At 39.0% G+C, this 19,512-nt stretch overlaps 1 protein-coding gene across 1 annotated transcript in view; it reads right to left on the reverse strand.

Moving 5' to 3' along the window:
* CNTNAP2 (contactin associated protein like 2) overlaps positions 1 to 19,512 on the reverse strand; it is a 1,672,147-nt gene that overhangs the window by 526,731 nt on the left and 1,125,904 nt on the right. The window contains 1 exon segment of the mRNA XM_030933000.1: positions 2 to 66. Coding sequence (XP_030788860.1) covers positions 2 to 66 — 65 coding nt within the window.

Below are 19,512 nucleotides of genomic sequence, written 5' to 3' on the forward strand. Positions count from 1 at the left end.
CAGAACCTCCCCAGTAGTAGTGCTTCTCGTTGGCTTTGCCAACCCACCAAGTGTAAGGGCTTCCATCTACAAGAAAAGGGAAAGGCGCATTTAGAAACAGACCTGGGTTCAGTCATTATACTGCCACACTTACACCCACTTCCCCAGGAATACTCTGATAGTCTGAGCATCACTCAACTGTCTTAAAAGTCAATTTATTTCGAACAGACAACCCACAGAGTGGGAGAAAATCTTCACAATGCATCCATCTGACAAAGGACTAATATCCAGAATCTACAACAAACTCAAACGAATTCAAGAAAAAAAATTCCCATCAAAAAGTGAGCTAAGGCTATGAATAGAAAATCCTCAAAATCGGATCTACAAAAGGGCAATAAACATATGAAAAAATGCTCAACATCCCTAATGATCAGGGAAATGCAGATCAAAACCACAAGTGCAATACTACTTTATTCCCGCAGGAAAGGCCATAATCAAAAAATCAAAAAATAATAGATGTTGGTGTGGATGTGGTGAAAAGGGAACACTTCCACCCTGCTGGTGGGAATGCAAACTAGTACAACCACTATGGAAACAGTGTGGAGATTCCTTAAAGAGCTAAACGTAGAACTACCGTTTGATCCAGCAATCCCACTACTGGATATCTACCCAGAGGAAAAGAAGTCATCATACTCAAGATACTTGCACACATATGTTTACAGCAGCACAATTCACAATTGCAAAATTGTGGAACTAACCTAAATGCCCATCAGTCAATGAGTGGATAAAGAAACTGTTTCATACACACACACACACACACACACACACACACAAACATATATGATGGAATACTACTCAGCCATAAAAAGAAATGAATTAATGGCATTTGCAGCAACCTGGATGGGACTGAAAACTATTCTAAGTGAAGTAACTCAGGAATGGAAAACAAACATTGTGTATTCTCACTCATAAGTGGGAGCTAAACTATGAGGATGCAAACGCAGAAGAATGATACAAGGACTTTTGGGACTCAGGGTGAAAGGGTGGGAAGGGGGTGAGGGATAAAAGACTACAAATTGGATTCAGTGTATACTGCTTGGGTGATGGGTGCACCAAAATCTTAGAAATCACCACTAAAGAACTTACTCACGTAATCAAATACTAGCTGTTACCCAAAAACCTACAGAAATAATTTTTCTTTTAAAAAAACCTTTTAATTCTATACTTCAAAGGGCTCTTTTAGGCTTACACAAGTTTTCAGAAGTATATATCACAATTTTACATGTATATAAATGCAAATATAAGCATAAAAAAGTAAATTTATGTCAATAATAGAAATATTTGATAAAAAAATATCAGTGGGAATGTTAAGCTCAAGATTTCTTGTGGGAATATGTACCTCTCTCCTTGGAAGACAATTTTACATTCAAACTTCTGTAGTTTAGGAGTCTATTTAGTAAATTGGAAGCCAAGTTGGGGTCAGTCTACGATGAAGGTGTATGGGCCATGAATTGATTCTACACTACACAATTTACTTTATGACTGGTCATGCTTTTTTGTGAACTAATGGTCATGGAGATCGTAGAATACTGGAGCCAAGTACAAACTTTCACTGTTTTTGAGTAGGACCTCCTAATTTTATGGGTAAAGAAATTTAGGTCTAGAAGAGTTAAGTAGTTCTTTTAACCACACAGCAGATTAGTCCCCAACTCTCCTTTATCATTTGGCCTAATAGTCACTCATTCATTCACTAATCATCAAACATCCATTGGGTTCCCACAAGTGCCAAACGTTATAAGCAACTCAACAGAATGGAAGAAAAAGATACAGATTGGAGAACAGTTTTATCAGGATTATGAACACAGAGGAGAGTGGGGGAGGCAAACGAGGTCATAAAGGAAGGTTTCCCAGAGGAGACAAAATAGTTGAGCTGCATCTTGAAGGTCAAGTAGGCATTACACAGATCAATAAAGACGTAAGAGAGGTAAGGCCTCCTAGGCAAATGGAGCACAATGTAAAAAGACAGAAAGGCAAACTTGTATTTGGAAAATATATATAGGACCATATTCATATGTAGTAGAATTGGGTTGAAGAGATGTGCTGAGAGTAGCAGTAGTAGATAGCAGGAGACAGACAGACAGCAGATGAGCGCCACATTGCAAAATATCTTTGTATAAGTAAGAAGTTATTTTTCTTGGTTTATCCTTTCTTTTCAACGTTTATCTTCCCCCAATTTAAGAACTTTGAACTCTATCCTGAAAATAATGGGAAACTAGTAAAGGATTTTAAGCAGGGAATTAGCATGATTAAATTTGTGTTTCAAAAGATCAACAGGAAGATGAAAGATAGACTTCTGCAAAATGGAGTCAGGGAGGCTAGATGTGATGCGCCTATGTTAATAGAGAAAATAAATAATAAAATAGTAGTAGAAATGGAGAAGAAGAGAAAACACACACAAAAAAGGTTCAGGAATTATAACTGGCTGGGACTGTGGGGATTTAGGTGGAAGAGAAGATGGGCAGGCAGTGCTGTGGATTAATCCAGGCTTCTGGTTTGTGTAAATGGGGATGGTACTGTGTTTCATGAAAGTAGAGCACAGGGAAGGAAGATCATCATCACAAGTCTAGGGAATGTTGAAGAAAAGATAATGGGTTTGCTGTACAAAATGTGCAAATTGATTATAGAAGTCTGGTTCTAAGGAGCATTTTCTGAACTGAAAATACGTTTTAAGAACTATCAGGGCAAACCAGAACATATTGGAAGTGGGAGAAATGCTGCTGGAAACTTTTAGATTACAACATCGTTTCAAAAACAGAATGATTTCATAGCTGGGCACAGTGGCAGGTGCCTGTAGTCCCAGTTACTTGGGAGGCTGAGGCAGGAGAATTGCTTGAACCTGGGAGGTGCAGGTTGCAGTGAGCCAAGATCGCACCACTGCAACCTAGCTTGGGTGACAGGGTGAGACTCTGTCTCAAAACAAGACAAAACAAACAAACAAACAAACAAACAAAAAACCCACCAAAAACCAAGAATGATTTCACACTGCTATAAAGAATGATCCAAGATTGGCTCTTAACCAATTTGTCAAGAAGAGAGGTTTAACTGACTCACAATTTTGCATGACTGAAGAGGCCTCAGAAAACTTACGATCATGGCAGAAGGAGAAGGGGAACCAAGGCACATCTTCTCATGAGGGCAGGAGAGAGAGAGAAAGCAAGAAGGGGGAAGTGCCAGGCACTTATCAAACAACCAGATCTCATGAGAACTCACTCACTATCATGAGAACAGCATGGAGGACTCGTCCCCATGATCCAGTCACCTCCCACCAAGACCCTCCCTTGACACATGGGGTTACAATTCAGATTACAATTCAGTATGAGATTTGCGTGGGGACACAGCCAAACCATATCAGAGATGGACATGACCATAGCGGAGTGCAAGAATGAAGGCAGCCAGGGTGGTGGGAGAACAACACAGGAGGATTTCCCAAAGAGCAGAGGGGCCAGCATCATCAGATGTCATAGTGAAGTCTATTAAGGTGAGAAGCTAAGAGTGTTCTTTTAATTTGACAGCTGGAAGGTCACTAGAGATTTTGATGAGAGGAGTTTCTGGTGAATGGCAGGAAGAAAAGCCTAGGCGTGGTAGGCAGAGGAAAGAATGGAAGCAGAGAGCAGGAAGACTCTGACAACAGATGACTCTTTCTTGTTTTTTTGAGATGGAGTCTGGGTCTGTCATGCAGGCTGGAGTGCAGTGGTGTGATCTCGGCTTACTGCAGCCCCCACCTCCTGGGTTCAAGCGATTCTCCTGCCTCAGTCTCCTAAGTAGCTGGGATTAGAGGCATACACCACCACGCCCAGCTAATTTTTGTATTTTTAGTGGAGATAGGGTTTTACCATGTTGGCCAGGCTGGTCTCGAACTCCTGACCTCAGGTGATCTGCCCGCCTTGGCCTCTCCAAGTGCAAAGATTACAGGCGGGAGCCACCATGTCTGACTGGATGACTCTTTCTTGTTAATTTGACTTTACCATATGAGAGTGCACTTAATGTTAAATCCATTCTCTTGACAACTTTTTAAGTGTCCAATGTAGCATTAACGATATGGTATTGTATTTCTAGAACTTACTCTTTTGGTTTAACTGAAGCTTTTATGCCCATTGATTAGCAACTGCGTACTTCCCCCTTTTCCCAGCTCCTGGTGACCATCAGTTCCTCTTTGTTTCTATGATTTGACTACTTTATATTTTATTCTTTTTTTTAAGACAGGTCTCACTCTGTCACCCAGGCTGGAGTGCAGTGGAGCGATCATAACTCACTGTAGCCTTGACCTCCTGGGCTCAAGCCATCCTCCCACCTCAGCCTCCTGAGTAGCTGGAACTACAGGCACATGCCACCAAACTTGGCTAATTTTTGTATTTTTTGCAGAGGAAGGGTTTTGCCATGTTGCCTAGGCTGGTCTCGAACTTTTGGCCTTAAGTGATTTACCTGCCTTTGCCTCTCAAAGTGCTAGGATGACAGGCCTGAGTGACCACATTCAGCCGGATTTGACTACTTTAGATACCTCATATAAGCAGAGTCATATAGTATTTGTGTATACATACAATGGAATATTATTCAGACTGAAAAAAGAAGGACAATCTTTTTTCCTTCCTTTTTGCAATATGTGACAACATGGATGAACCTTGAGAACATTATGCTAAGAGAACAGAGGATCCTTGCTGGAAGCTGGGGAATGAGTGGAATCTAACAGAGGTAGTGTCAGTCAGTAAGCCAAAAATGGCTAGTCAATTAAAATCTCTGGGGCTGGGTACGGTGGCTTATGCCTGTAATCTCAACGCTTTGGGAGGCCGAGACAGGTGGATCATGAGGTCAGGAGTTCAAGACCAGCCTGGCCAAGATGGTGAAACCCCATCTCTACTAAAAGTACAAAAGTTAGCCAGGCTCACTGGCAGATACCTATAATCCCAGCTACTTGGGAGGGTGAGGCAGAAGAATCGCTTGAATCTGGGTGGCAGAGGTTGCAGTGGGCCGAGATCACGCCACTGCACTCCAGCCTGGGCGACAGAGTGAGACTCTGTCTCAAAAAAAAAAAAAAAAATCTATTTATCTATCTATCTATCTATCTATCTATCTATCTATCTATCTATCTATCTATCTATATCTATATCTATATCTGTATGTATGGGTTAAAATTCCATGGTAATAACTCATCCACCCTCTTGGGATGTTAAGTGTACACTTGTCTCTGTATGAGTGCTCAGAAATAAAGGTGAGGAAAAAACTTCATAAAGTTACCATGTGAACAGTCACAATATCTAAACAAACAATACAAAAAGTAAGGACCACACTGGAATTATGCAAAAAAAAAAAAAAAAATACTGTGGTACTATCTCAGATATTACAATAGTTTTCCTCAAGAACAATTTTGTTAACAGGTGGGCAATTTAAAGTTGCTGAGAATGTACAGGGACTGGAGTCCAGGATGAATGTAATGAACGAACAAGGTCTCTGAATTTGAAAAGGAGTTAGTTATTCAGGTATTCTCCCCCTCCAAACAAATTTCTTGATTTTTCTGTGCGTTGCCTTAATTTGGAAGTTATTATTTTCCCTTGGCATGACCATTTTTGGCAGCTACATTTTAAAAAAGTATATTTGACTTAATCTGGTAAACAGTCAAGAGGGACTGCTCAGTACCCTGTTCCTAAGGGAGAAACATGCTGCTTTCTGACATAAAGGTCCACCCTGAAGCTGTATCTTCTGTCCACCCGTGCCTGGTCCCAGCATGCGAGGGCTGTGTTTGCTTTCTATGTTTAAGTCCTTTGCTTCTCCTTTCTTTTTCTATCAGGGTAAACAGTAAAACATCCAGCTTCTCTGATGCTTCCCATGGCCAGTAATAAACTTTTCTCCTTATGCAGTCAGTCCAGAGTTACAAAAATAAGGGTTGAAAAATCCCATTTATGGAAACTACAGCATCTCAACCATCATAAGAAATGTTAAGGTCATTTGGCCCATAAGGTACACTACGTCTTGGCTGATTCCATCTCTGGCCATGTTACAGAAAGAGGACAAAGGTAAGATGGTGCCATGTTGACCTCATGAAATGCTTTTGTGGCCAGGCAGGCCACAACCTGACCCTGAAAATGTAGAAACATTACCCAAACTGGTTATCATGTTCATTTATTGCATTGCATTTAAAAAGCTGACCTCATGCTAAATTCTCTCTCTCAAAGGAACTTTTGGTTAATATCACTGTTTTTGGAAACTAGAGGATACTAACACGCTTGGTGGAGGAGAGGAAACAAATCAGGCACCTGTAAAAGTGGAGTTAAAGGTCTGTCTGGCGGGTAACTCCTTTGTTCTGCCCGTACTTCAAATAACCAATGAAAGACTATATATCTCAGAATCTCTGCCCAATTTATGATTGTTCCTTCGAGTGATCAGTACAAGCAACCTAACACTGTGTTATATTTTCGTTGTAGACAGTAATAATTTGCATGAATCAGAGAAGCTGTGTGTGGCTCAGTATTCTTTGTAAAAATCAGGACATTGTGAGTAAAAGGAGAAGGTAGCAATCAGCTTCACCTTCAGAATGAGACTACGAGGAACATACTGTAGGGAAAAAGGAGAAGAGAGGCAGCTGATTCCCACAGCACCTTCAGAGAGTGCTCAGAAGCCCAGGAAAGGAAGTTTCATTGTTAAATTCTTTGGGCAGTGGTGAAGCTGCCTGTGCAAAATTATGACTGAGACAGTGAAAGAGATCTAACTTAATCGACTCCATCTTTCTTCTAACCCCCACGCTGTCCTTGTTCATTCCTGGGTGTAGGCTGAACTAACTTTGGGAGAAACTTAGTTTATAGTTTATAGTTTAAAACAAAGACGTTAATAGCTCTTTCCCAAAGCAGACCTCCTTCTTGCCTGGGGACTAGATTGCCTTTGTAGGACTAACATTAGCCACAAGATTAGAAATTATACGTTTAGGAGTCACGCAGCTGGAGGTTACAAGAGTCTGCCCCTCCCTAAACTGCTCCTAAAATCAGTGCTTGAGATATTCTGCAGAGTCTGCATGTGATCAGTCAGCTGGCACCACCCAGATCAATAAACTGGCTCATTTGATCTTGTGGCTCCTATCCAGGAACTGACTCAGCGCAATAAAACAGCTTTGACTCCTTGTGATTTCATTCCTGACCAATCAGCACTCCTGGCTCACTGGCTTCCCCACTGACCCACCAAGTTGTCCTTTAAGACTCTGATCCCCAAATACTTGGGGAGACTGATTTGAGTAATAATAAAACTCCAGTCTCCTGCACCTCTGGCTCTGTGGGAATTACTCTTTCTCTATTGCAACTCCCCTGTCTCAATGAATTGGCTCTGTCTAGGCAGCGGGCAAGGTCAACTCCTTGGGTGGTTACCATGGGTGTTCCAGTAGAGGCCCTGAGCTGTGCATGGGATCCAGGCTGTGCACTAATCTCATATGGCAGACCTCAGCTCACTGTAGAGAGGGACTCTTATTAGACACCAGGATGGGACCCAACGGGGCAATCTGAAATATTTCCTCCATGTGCAAGGAGTGCAGGTCCAAGGAGGTGGCATGCTAGTGTCCTGGCAAGAGCAGTCTGGTTTCCCAGCTTCTTCTCCCATCCCTCACTCTTTCTCAAGTCACAATACTTTAGTTTTCATATAACACATGCTCCCAATGAGGTTGATGCAAAATTGATGTTGTTCTGTTCTTTTTCCTTAGAAAATAAGTTAAATACAGCACAAAATGCTTAACTTAGCTCTTTTCACATCTACTGCAAAAGAATGCCAATAAGAAAAACATATTCCAGAGAGAAAGCAAATTGTGGACTTTGTTATTAGCATTGGCTAATTTGGTTAAATCACTGTAACTAAAATAAATTATTAATTTGTTGTGTATTTTATATTCAGCAAGAGGAGAATGGTTCAATTTACTTTGAGCAAAGAATTCCCTTATTCCAGTGCTATGCTAATGAAATGCTACTTTTAGCTTTACAAATCATTATTTACCTGTTAATTGGCTTTGGGGAATAGCAGTTAAAGGCAATAAAAATGGAAAGCCTTTTTAAAAGACAAGGGCAAAAAGTGGTGAGGAAAGAAATAATTTAATTATCTATTTCCAAGAGTTCAAGAAATTCTCTAACCTCAGAATAGGAAGATTGTAGTTAACTATATTAAGTAGGTGTAGTCCCTGCAACAAGATTAGGTAATGATGAATAGCATTCTAAGTTAACTAGAGCTAAATTATCAAAGTAAGGCATATTGCATTAAAACAGCCAAATATGATTTGAATTGAATATAATCACTATACTGTTTGTACTCACTTCAGATCAAGTTTTATTATGGTGAAGGGTTTATTAAGGTTTGGACGATTAAACTGGGAAAGGGAGAAAGAAAACAGGCTGCAAAGGAAAGGAGTTTTCCAAGACTTACTTAAAAAAACCAATAAGCTGGGTGCGGTGGCTCATGCCTGTAGTCCCAGCACTTTAGGAGGCCAAGGTGGGCGGATCGCCTGAGGTCAGGGGTTTGAAATCAGCCCAGCCAACATGGTGAAACCCTGTCTCTACTAAAAATACAAAAATTAGCCAGGTGTGGTGGTGTGCACCTGTAATCCCACCTACTCAGGAGGCTGATGAGGCAGGGGAATCACTTGAACCCAGGAGGTGGAGTTTGCAGTGAGCTGAGATTGTGCCACTACACTCCAGCCTGGGTGACAGGGCAAGACTCTGTCTGAAAAAAAAAAAAAAAAAAAAAAAAAAAAGAAGAAGAAAAAGAAAGAAAGAAACCAATAAATTTCTGTTACTTATTTTCACCAATAACAAGAAGTTGTTTCAGAAGCACAAGGGCAAAGGCTTGGGGACCGCTTGGTGAAAATGAGGTACATACCTGTGATTTTCAAAATGTGTTCTTTGGAACTTCTGGTCTATACCAAGTAACTTAACAGGCTGCTTAAATAAATATGATCCTGGCACCTGCTGAGGTAAGACCCAGCACAGTCACTGGGACATTTAATTTGTTTCTTTCCGGCTGTTTCTATAGGCTATTAAAAACAATGCCGCAAGGGTATATAATCTCCAAAATGAAAACGTAAAAGCATCTTTTTAGCTTGATGAAAACTAGTTTTATCATATGTACGATTACAACCTTATCTACAAAGTCTGTTAAAGAGTCCCTGGGGGCTCTTTAGCTGAGGAAATAGAACAGGTCTACCTTTGCAGCAGCAACACGCTTTTCACTAATTGTTCTCAGTGCCCCCTGCTGGCGACTCATTGGCAGTCCTTCCCAGACTCTGCTCTCTGGTAGCAGTTGGTTGTGAAGGACCCTGCAGTGCAGGATTTTTTCTAAGCGACTCATGCTCAGAAAAATCTCCTACTTCTTTCTCTCTTCCTTTCTTACCACTGCCAAATCTTTTTTCTCCACTTTGTAAGTCAATTTCAGCTGACCACTCTGATCTGATTACAAAATCCGTATCAAGTTATGAATGGTGATGATACACTTACTAAGTATAGACATCCTTAATTGGTGCAATTCTAGACCATTCGAAACATTCTTGCACCTGTAAGAAACTTCTCTTCCAGTGCAAATGTCCTAGATAACAAGAAAGGTAAAATAGTTTTTATAATAACCTCCAGGATGGGATGGAGCAGAAAAAGAATTTGGAGGTGCTGTAGTCTCTATAGAGTCCTCCAAATCATCTGATAGCTGTAATTTGGAAGATCAAGCAGGCCAGAATTTTCTTTTTTTTCCCCAGTATGGATGTGTACGCTTCCAGGAATACAGGGGTTTAAAGCCAAAGCTGACAGGAACCCCTGCCCCAGGGACTGGGAATGGAAACAGACTACTAGCCCTAAAGTTCTCTGGCTTAAATACAGACAACGTTCTCTTCTTTTACATGTGGAAAATCCCTACAGCATCACTTCCAAGATCTGGGCCATGGTAGCTGAAGTCCCAGGATCCTTACAGGAGGATGAAGTGGGGAAGGTGAAGCCGTGGAGTAATAACTTCTGATTTTTTTTTTTTTTCCACCACCAGTGGTGGGAGGTAAGTATAGAGAAGGGTTTTCAACTTCACTATGATTCCCCTAAGATCTTGTAAACAATATAGATCCCCTGTCCTGTAGAATAAGAATCTCAGAGGAAGAGTTTGAGACTCAGTGTCCCTGCGATCCTTATCATCAGACCAGTCTGCCATATACTGCCCTGGGAAAAGGACAGTGGTAGGTGGAGTTCATCGGACACTTGGGAATATCTATCAAGAAACAAGGAGGCCCAGATGACTGGGTGCCATTGGGATACCAATCCAGGACCTTGTTTTCTTGGTAAGATACAAAGAGGTGATAATGGTGTTACTGTAGTAACATCTCAATTTAACTCCCAATTTTTTTTTCTGAATAATACACTCATTGTAATACTTTTTTTTCTCAGTTTTATAACCATGGTCTTGAGTCAAAAATTCCTGTCTTTTACTATTTAAATTAAGAACTATAAAAATAAAATTAAAAAATCACGTATTGGCATTCTCATAGATACAAAAACTCTATCATCTCAAATTACCTATGATTTCAGTTTATTAAACAGGATAGCAACATTCTCTTTTGTTTCCTAACTATTGGGGACCGTGCCGGGAGTGGTGGAGAATGAACAGACACAAGAGACAAAGACAAACAGAGAACATGGCGGCCGCGCCTAGAGCCTCTGCCTCACTTTATTTATACTCTATAAATCCCACGTCAGTAAAAATAACACAATGTAAAACAAACTTTCTGCACCCAGATGTAACCTTTTACTTAGTTTCTTGTTTCTAAGTTCTTTCTTATTTTGTCTGTCTTCTTGGCGCCTGCTAGAGTTTATTAAAAGTTCAACTAGAGATACTGTCCTTGACTACTGGAGTTCATTGAAAGTGCAACTAGCTAGAGATACTGTCCTTGAGCCTTATCTATTCTTAGCATATTATTTTTAATGGCCCCTGCACCTAACCATCCAATTCTACATTGTTTTATGTTAATATATATGCCAAACAAAGAATGAGTCAAGATAAAATCCTGTGGAGTCCATACTGCAGATGGTGATGCGAGTTTGGGAAAAACTGGTAATTCTGAAGTTCTAATATAAACATTCAATTTGGTAGTTAAAGGTGAGCATTTTATCTTTCTGTCACTGAATATCACTAAACTCATCTGATTAGGGGTGAATAGAAATAAATGCAGTTGATTAGCTTCAGGTCGTATCTTTTAGAATTACATAGGATTTTGCTGCATTTTATTGATTTGAATAGGGACCAAATTTAGAAATGTAGAATTGAAGTTCAGATCAAAATGGACCTGAACTGAAATGTTAATTAAAAATTAATTGTATTGCATAATATTTAAATTTATTTTACTGAATTGAACTTAATAGATTTCAATCAAGAACTGATTCCACTGAGAAGAATTTGAGGCAGTACAACCAAATCACTTTAAGTCTTATTAAAATGAAGTAGATTTTATTAATTTGAATGGAATTTAAGTGACAGATTATATGGGAGTTTGTAATTCTGAGCAGTATTAAAGAGAAAAGAATAGGCCAGTTCACTCTAAGTTAACTTGGCTCTGTTTCTCTTGCGGTCACTGGCCCTGCAGGACCCTTCAGTAACCCTGGCTCATTCCTTTGTGCCATAGTCTCCAGAAACAAGTGTGATTAATAAGACCAAAGTGATAGAACGGAGCCATATGCTGTTTGTTTCTTTGATTCTTTTTGTTTCTTTTATTCTTTTAACAATAACAGTTGTTCCTTTCCAACCTCTATCTATTTATTAAATATATCTTCTTTCCTGTCCTAATGCAGTGGATATGATCCGTTTAGTTCAATGTTAAACTAAGTTGGTGATGAGGATCTTCATGTGCTTCCTGATTTTAAAAAAAACGCTTTTATGTGTAACCACTGAGTTATGATGCTGCTATCACTTGTTAAGAATAGTTCATCCTGTCGGGCGCGGTGGCTCACGCCTGTAATCCCAGCACTTTGGGAGGCCGAGGCAGGCAGATCATGAGGTCAGGAGACCGAGACCATCCTGGCTAACATGGTGAAACCCCGTCTCTACTAAAAATACAAAAAATTAGCCAGGCGTGGTGGCAGGCGCCTGTAGCCCCAGCTACTCTGGAGGCCGAGGCAGGAGAATGGCGTGACCCTGGGACACGGAGCTTGCAGTGAGCCGAGATCGCGTCACCGCACCCCAGCCTGGGCGACATCTCAAAAAAAATTAAAAAAAAAAAATTCATCTTTATGTTTAAGAAAGTTATTTGCCATTTACCATTTGTTAGGGTTTTTTTTTTTTTTTTTTTTTTTTTTTTTTTGCATGAATCAATACTGAATTTTGTTCAATTATTTGTCTGCTCTTTTTAAAATAATAAAAAGTTTTTTCTCCTTTTAGTGTTTGGAGATTTTTTTCTAATGATAGTACTTTTTAAAAAAAAATCTACTTTGTTGTGATACATCATTATTCGTATATATGGTTGGGTTCACTTTGCTATTTTGTTTAGGATTTTTCCCACTGTACTCATGAATGACTTTGGCCTATAATTTCCCTTTGTTGTACTATCATTATGTTTTTGGTATCAAGTTAATACTGGCCTCAAAGAATGGTGGGGGGGGCTATGTTGGAATTATTTGGTAAACTGTCTGAGTCTCATATAATGTAGTATCTTTAATTATAAGATTATTCTTGTATCCATTTCTATAAGTTTATATTCTAATTTATGTTTTTTCCAGGTTGATATTGTTTTTTTTAAATGAATTTGCCCATTGCATTTAAATATTTAAATATATTGGGAAATAGTTGTGTTTATATCCCTTTTCTTCATTGCTACTAATATATTTTCCTGCTATTTTGTGACCAGTCTAGTCAGAAGTTTATTGATTTTGTTAGTCTCTTCAAAAAATCAATTTGTTGATTTTTACTTACTGTATGGTTGATTTTCTTGTTCATTTATTCCTGCCTTTAAATTCATTTGTTCTACTTTCTTTGGATATATCCTAGAATCCTTTATTCTTTTTTTTTAAAGTTTTTAATTGACAAATAAAAATTGTATATATTTAATATACAACATGATGTCTTGAAATATGTATACATTGTGAAATGGCTCAGTGGAGCTAATGAACATATGCATTACCTCACATACTTATCATTTTTTGTATACCCTCAGCAATATTCAAAATGCACTGTAGTGTTATTAACTATAATCATCATGTTGTACAATAGATCTCTTGAACTTATTTCTTCTATCTAACTAAAATTTTACATCCCTTGATCAACAACTCTGCCTCCCATTCCCTAGCCTCTGGTAACCAACATCCAACTCTAATTCTAATTCTATGAGTTCAACTTTAAAAAACTCCACATATAAGTGAGATGATGTGGTATTTGTCTTTCTGTGCCTAGCTCATTTCACTCAACATAATGTATTCTATGTTCATCCATGATGCCAGAAATCGCTGTGTTTAAATACCACTTTCTCCTCATCCATTCATCCATTCATGGATGCTTAGGTCGATTCCACACCTGGGCTATCGTAAATAATGCTGCAGTGAACATGGGAATGCAGATACCTCTTTGACATACTGATTTCAGTTTTAAAAAATACATAGCAGGTAGAGAGATGGCTGGATCATATAGAAGTTCTTTTTTTTTTTTTTTAAGGAACTTCTATGCTGTTTCTCATCATGGCCATTCTCATTTACATTCCCACCAAAAGTGCACAAGAATTCCCTTCTTTGTCTAATATCTTAATATGGATTCTTGGCTCAATCATTTTCAGCCTTTCTAAGCCTTTGCTATAAACATATAAGACTATAAATTCTATCGAAATACCACTTTAGGAATACCCTTCAGGTTTTGAATTATGCTGTCATCATTATTTGGTAATATGTACTAATTTTGATTATTATTTCTTCTATGACTCAGGAATTATTTAGAAGTATTTTTAAAATGTCTAATGATATGTTTCGCTTTAAGCTTTTTTGTAAAAGTGTCGTTTTAGCTGATTTTTAAAATTTAATTGATCATGGTCAGAGAACAGGATTTATGATACAAATAACCTGAAATTTGTTGAGATTTGTTTTAAAGAATCGAGTCTGTGGTCAATATTCAAAACTATTTTACATGTGCTTGAAAAAATATTTATTTTCTAATTGTTCTATGCCATTGACTCACAGTTATTAATTATGCTATTTAATCCAATCTGGGTTGCCCAATAGGTAACCAATAGCCACACGCATCTATTTAAAATTTAGTTTTTCAGTCTCACCAGCTGTATGTGCTAATGGCTACCATATTGGACAGAAAATATTTTGATCGCCTCAGAAATTTCTTTTGGATACTGCTGCTCTGTACACTGAATGATTTTTAAAGTCTTATGACCTATAATTACTGAGTCATCAATATTAAAAGCTTCTTTTATAATACTATATCTTTCAATCTTCCCAAGTTTAGCGTTACGTATTTTTAGTAATTTGGAAATTTATATCCTACTGTAATGCTCTGAATTGTAATATATTTTTCTCTTTCGTTTGCGTTCGCATCGATAGGCTCATAACAGCCTTTTTGAATTCGTAATTTCCTGGCCTTGTTTTCTGTCATCTTTCTTTCAGACTCTGTGGTGTCCTTAATGTTTTTATTTATTTATTTATTTATTTATTTATTTATTTTATTTTATTTTATTTTTTTGAGGCGGAGTCTCGCTCTGTCGCCTGGACTGGAGTGCAGTGGCCGGATCTCAGCTCACTGCAAGCTCCGCCTCCCGGGTTTACGCCATTCTCCTGCCTCAGCCTCCCGAGTAGCTGGGACTACAGGCGCCCGCCACCTCGCCCGGCTAGTTTTTGTATTTTTAGTAGAGATGGGGTTTCACCATGTTTGCCAGGATGGTCTCCATCTCCTGACCTCGTGATCCGCCCGTCTCGGCCTCCCAAAGTGCTGGGATTACAGGCTTGAGCCACCGCGCCCGGCCTGTCCTTAATGTTTTTAATGTCTCTTGTGTACAGTACATAGTTTTTCTTTTTAACTGTCTAAAATTGTCTTTTAACTGAAGAGTCTATTTGTTGTGATAACTGACTTGGATTTATTTCCAAGTATTTGTACTTTTTCTTTCTTATTAGCTTTTTATTGTTACTAATGTTTAAGTATTTTTTCTTCCTTCTGAATTGATTATTTTTCTTCATTCTATATATTTTCTACTGGTTTAGAATTTTACATTCTCTTAAATAGCATTCTTTTAGTAGATACCCTAGAAACTTTAAATTTCATATTTAACTTAACAGCGTCTCAACTTAGTATATTTATTCTCTTCCTAAACAATACAGCAATTTTATAGCTTGTTTCTCTTCTTTACATATAAAGTATTTTATCTATTTTTTTAGCTTCCTCTTGTTTTCTTTAAATATCACAAACTACAGTTTATTGCTCAATATTGTCAATGTTTGCATAGATTTACTAACATTTTTACTATTTCCTTTGTTCCCTCTTTTTTGTATCTCAGACTAATCTTATGAGATTTTTTTTTTCTTTTTCTGTAATACAGCCTTTGGATAGTCTTTTATTGAGGGTCGGAGGGTAGTACATAATCATTATTTTGTCCTAAAAAGTCTTTATTTAGACTTTATATAGGTATTTTTTTCTGGGTGGCATATTCAAGGTCAATGGTTATTTTCTCACAATAGTTTGAAAATATTCTAATGTCTTCAGGGTTCCATCGTCAAGAAGTCAATGGTCAGTTTAATTTCCATTCTTTTGTAAATAATCTGTAATTTCTGTTTAGCTGGGGATTTCTTTCATTCTGGCTTACATCCACTATGACACCTTAATCTGAATCTTAATTTGTATGTTTTTTTGGTTCTGGTCAATTTTTAGCCATCATTCACCAAAATAAGGCCTCACCACTCTTATCTCTTCTTTCACAACTCCAATTAGAGATGTATTGATTGGTCCTGATCTAATCTCCTTACTCTTAACATTTTGTTTTTCATATTTGACAACTCTGTCTCACTGGGCATATTTCTGGGAAATTTCTTCAGAATCTATTTTCAATTTCACTATTCCTACTTCAGCTGGGTAGAAACTGCTATTTATCTCTAACATTAAGCTTTTAATTTTATCTATTATGTTTTTATTCCTATAATGTCTATTTGGTTCTTTTTCAAATGTTATCCATTATTTTTGACAGTATATCCAATTCTCTCTTTACAAATTTTTTCAATCCAATAATTTCAAGACCTGAAGATTTTGTAGGACTGAAAATGCTATTAGTTATCTCTATTGATTCACAATTATGGTATCTTGTTTCCCCATACATTTGGTGGTTATTTTTTCTTTTGAGATCATGTTTCTTGGAAATATGTCTGTGAGAATCCTGTGAGGTTCAGTTGAAGGTATGTCTCTCTCAGATCATCTGCGTTTGCTTTTCTCAGCTACATGGAGACATTACCAATCTGGGACCTCTTTAAAATATATTTTCAGCTTGAGTTTTTTCCAACCATTCAAATGCTGTGAAGTTAGGCTGTAAACATGCATCAGAACTGGCTTTCTATTCCATAACTTCAAGGGATAATTTCTTCTTCTTTTTTTTTTTTTTTTTTTGAGACGGAGTCTCGCTCTGTCACCCAGGCTGGAGTGCAGTGGCCGGTTCTCAGCTCACTGCAAGCTCCGCCTCCCGGGTTTACGCCATTCTCCTGCCTCAGCCTCCCGAGTAGCTGGGACTACAGGCGCCCGCCACCTCGCCCGGCTAGTTTTTTGTATTTTTTAGTAGAGTCGGGGTTTCACCGTGTTATCCAGGATGATCTCGATCTCCTGACCTCGTGATCCGCCCGTCTCGGCCTCCCAAAGTGCTGGGATGGCTTGAGCCACCGCGCCTGGCCAATTTCTTCTTTTAACTCTGAGCTAAAGTTCAGATAATCAAAATTTTTACATTATCTTCTTTTGTAGAGTGGATTTTTCCATTTTTAGTTTTGTTTTTCATTGAGAGTCAAACCCCCTGGATTTTGTTTTCCATAAAGGGTTATTTGATATAACTTATTACTTGGCATGGACCCTTCTTCCTCATATAGCCACTGAAAGAAAAGCTGCGGGTTGCATGGAACTGGCAGGAGCCTTTAGGTCAACTTCTGGCTTTGGCATTCATTTATAACCTTGGTTCATGATTTTTCTTCATTTTAGGCCTCAAGGATCTTCCTCACTTTCTTGCATGCTCGATCATACATTTAAAAGGATTTTAAAAATTATTTTTAATTTTAGTTTTTTTGAGACAAAGTCTCACTCTTGTCCCTCAGGCTGGAGTGCAGTCGCATGATCTAGGTTCACTGCAACCTCCACCTCCCGGGTTCAAGCAATTCTCCTATACCCTCCTGAGTAGCTGGTATAACAGGTGCCTGCCACCACGTCCGGCTAATTTTTGTATTTTTAGTAGAGATGGGGTTTCACCATGTTGGCTAGGTTGGTCTCAAACTCCCCACCTCAGCCTCCCAAAGTGCTGGGATTACAGGTGTGAGCCACCACCACGCCTGGCCTTATGCATTTTAAAAATGTTTATGGGGGAGGACTTCTGTTATATCTATTTGGCCTTAATCGTATAGTCAAAGTCTGTTACTGTGGATTTTAAAGCAAGGGAGAGGCATGGTCAAGGTGATGTTTTATTATACAATGTGACATAAGGGAAAGGCAATTGTAAATAGAGGAACTATTCTACAAATTAGGTGGTAAAGACTTAGAGTATCATGGATATGACATTCTGCCTAACAGAGAGAGGCAAAGCATACTATAAAAGGACGTTAGTAGGATGTGGTGACCTGATGGATCAGCTAGTGGTAACTGCTTGATTTTACAGTTAGGCAGATCTGAACATTTTGAAAGCAGTGTCAATAGGAGAGTGTTAACTTTCGGGGAAACGAACTCTTTTTCAGTTTTATTTTATAGAGGGTGAATTTGAGGTGCTAGTGGGTCTCAACTGGGGCTGGCACTACCTCCTCAGGTATGATTCGGAACCGTGTGTAAGGTGCTACTGATATGTAGTGCTTCAGGTCCCATGAATGCTGGACGTCTTACAGTGTGTTACACAGTCCTGCACAATAACTGTCCCACCCCAAATGCCAGTAGCACCCTGGTTGAGAAGCCCTCTGACATAGCAACTTGGAAATGAGGATGTACAAGAGACAGGACTTGTGACTTCAAGAGAGAGAAATTAGAGCCAAATCTTTTTTTTTTTTTTTTGAGTTGGAGTTTCACTCTTGTTGCCCAGACTGGAGTGCAGTGGCATGATCTTGGCTCACTGCAACCTCTGCCTCCCGGGTTCAAGCAATTTTCCTGCCTCAGCCTCCTGAGTAGTTGGGATTACAGGCGCTTGCCACCACACCTGGATAATTTTTTTGTGTGTTTTTAGTAGAGATGGGATTTCACCATAATGGCCAGGCTGATTTTGAACTCCTGGCCTCAAGCAATCCACCCGTCTTGGCCTCCCAAAGTGCTAAGATTACAGGCGTGAGCCACTGCGCCCAGCCAGAACCAAATCTTTAAATCTGTGAGTCATCCACAGTGACAACTGACTCCTGAGCATGGGACAGTCTGTGGAATGGAGCATATGGCCAGTTAAGGCCCTGCCTCTTAGGGTGCTGCAACACAGGAGAGGATGACAGAATTTAGAAAAGCAGCTCCAAAATGGAAAGGGTCTAGGCAACATGATTTTTATTCGTTCCCCATTTGTGTTAAGCCACAGTTTATGCAGAACTTAGTTATTGCATTCATTCCTTTGATTCATGTATTGTGTTGCAGTTACTTTCTGTGTTCATCTCCCCTACAGACTGGGAGTTCCATCCGGACACTGATTCTGTACTCCAGCTTTTAGCAGGTAAATGAGTGGTGAGTGTTTCAGAAAGGTAAATGTTCCAGTGTTCCAAAGGTAAAGCTTGGCCAACATCATTGGATTTGAGGATTAGAATCATCTGAGTGGCAGACTCATGTTTCAGGTGATCAAGCTTTAAGAGGTTAAGGTGATGTAAGGAAGCAAACGTGAATGATCAAAACAGAAAAACCTTCTGAACATAAGGAGAGAGAGACAGACCAGCCAAAGGGTGATGAAGGAGAAAGTGTGGCTTCTGCAAGATGGGGCGGGGCAGCAGGGAGTGGGGTTCTGCATGTGTCTGTGGTCAAAAGTAAAAGAAATTGACAAAGAAGAAAAAATCAAAGCTCTGATGATTGGAGCAATACTGATCAATAGCTACAATCACTATTATGATGTTTACTACTTCTTCCCAACATGCTGGGGCCTGAATCAACCCCCTATAAACATTGCCTTGGAGAACATCTCAAGCTGTTTGGTTTCTTAACCCAATCTGATGAAGACACGACCAGGAGAGTCCAGAAAAGGACAAGAGGGACAGATAAGCCCTAATATTGAGATTTTCTGAACTGGCCTCTTCTTTTCTACTATTTAACATGTTAAGAAAGAAAATAAAATCAATGACATTAAAATACTTAGCCTTGATCTTTAATCCTATTAGGTCG

Source organism: Rhinopithecus roxellana, chromosome 6 (genome assembly GCF_007565055.1).
Source record: "Rhinopithecus roxellana isolate Shanxi Qingling chromosome 6, ASM756505v1, whole genome shotgun sequence".
Taxonomy (NCBI): Eukaryota; Metazoa; Chordata; class Mammalia; order Primates; family Cercopithecidae; genus Rhinopithecus; species Rhinopithecus roxellana.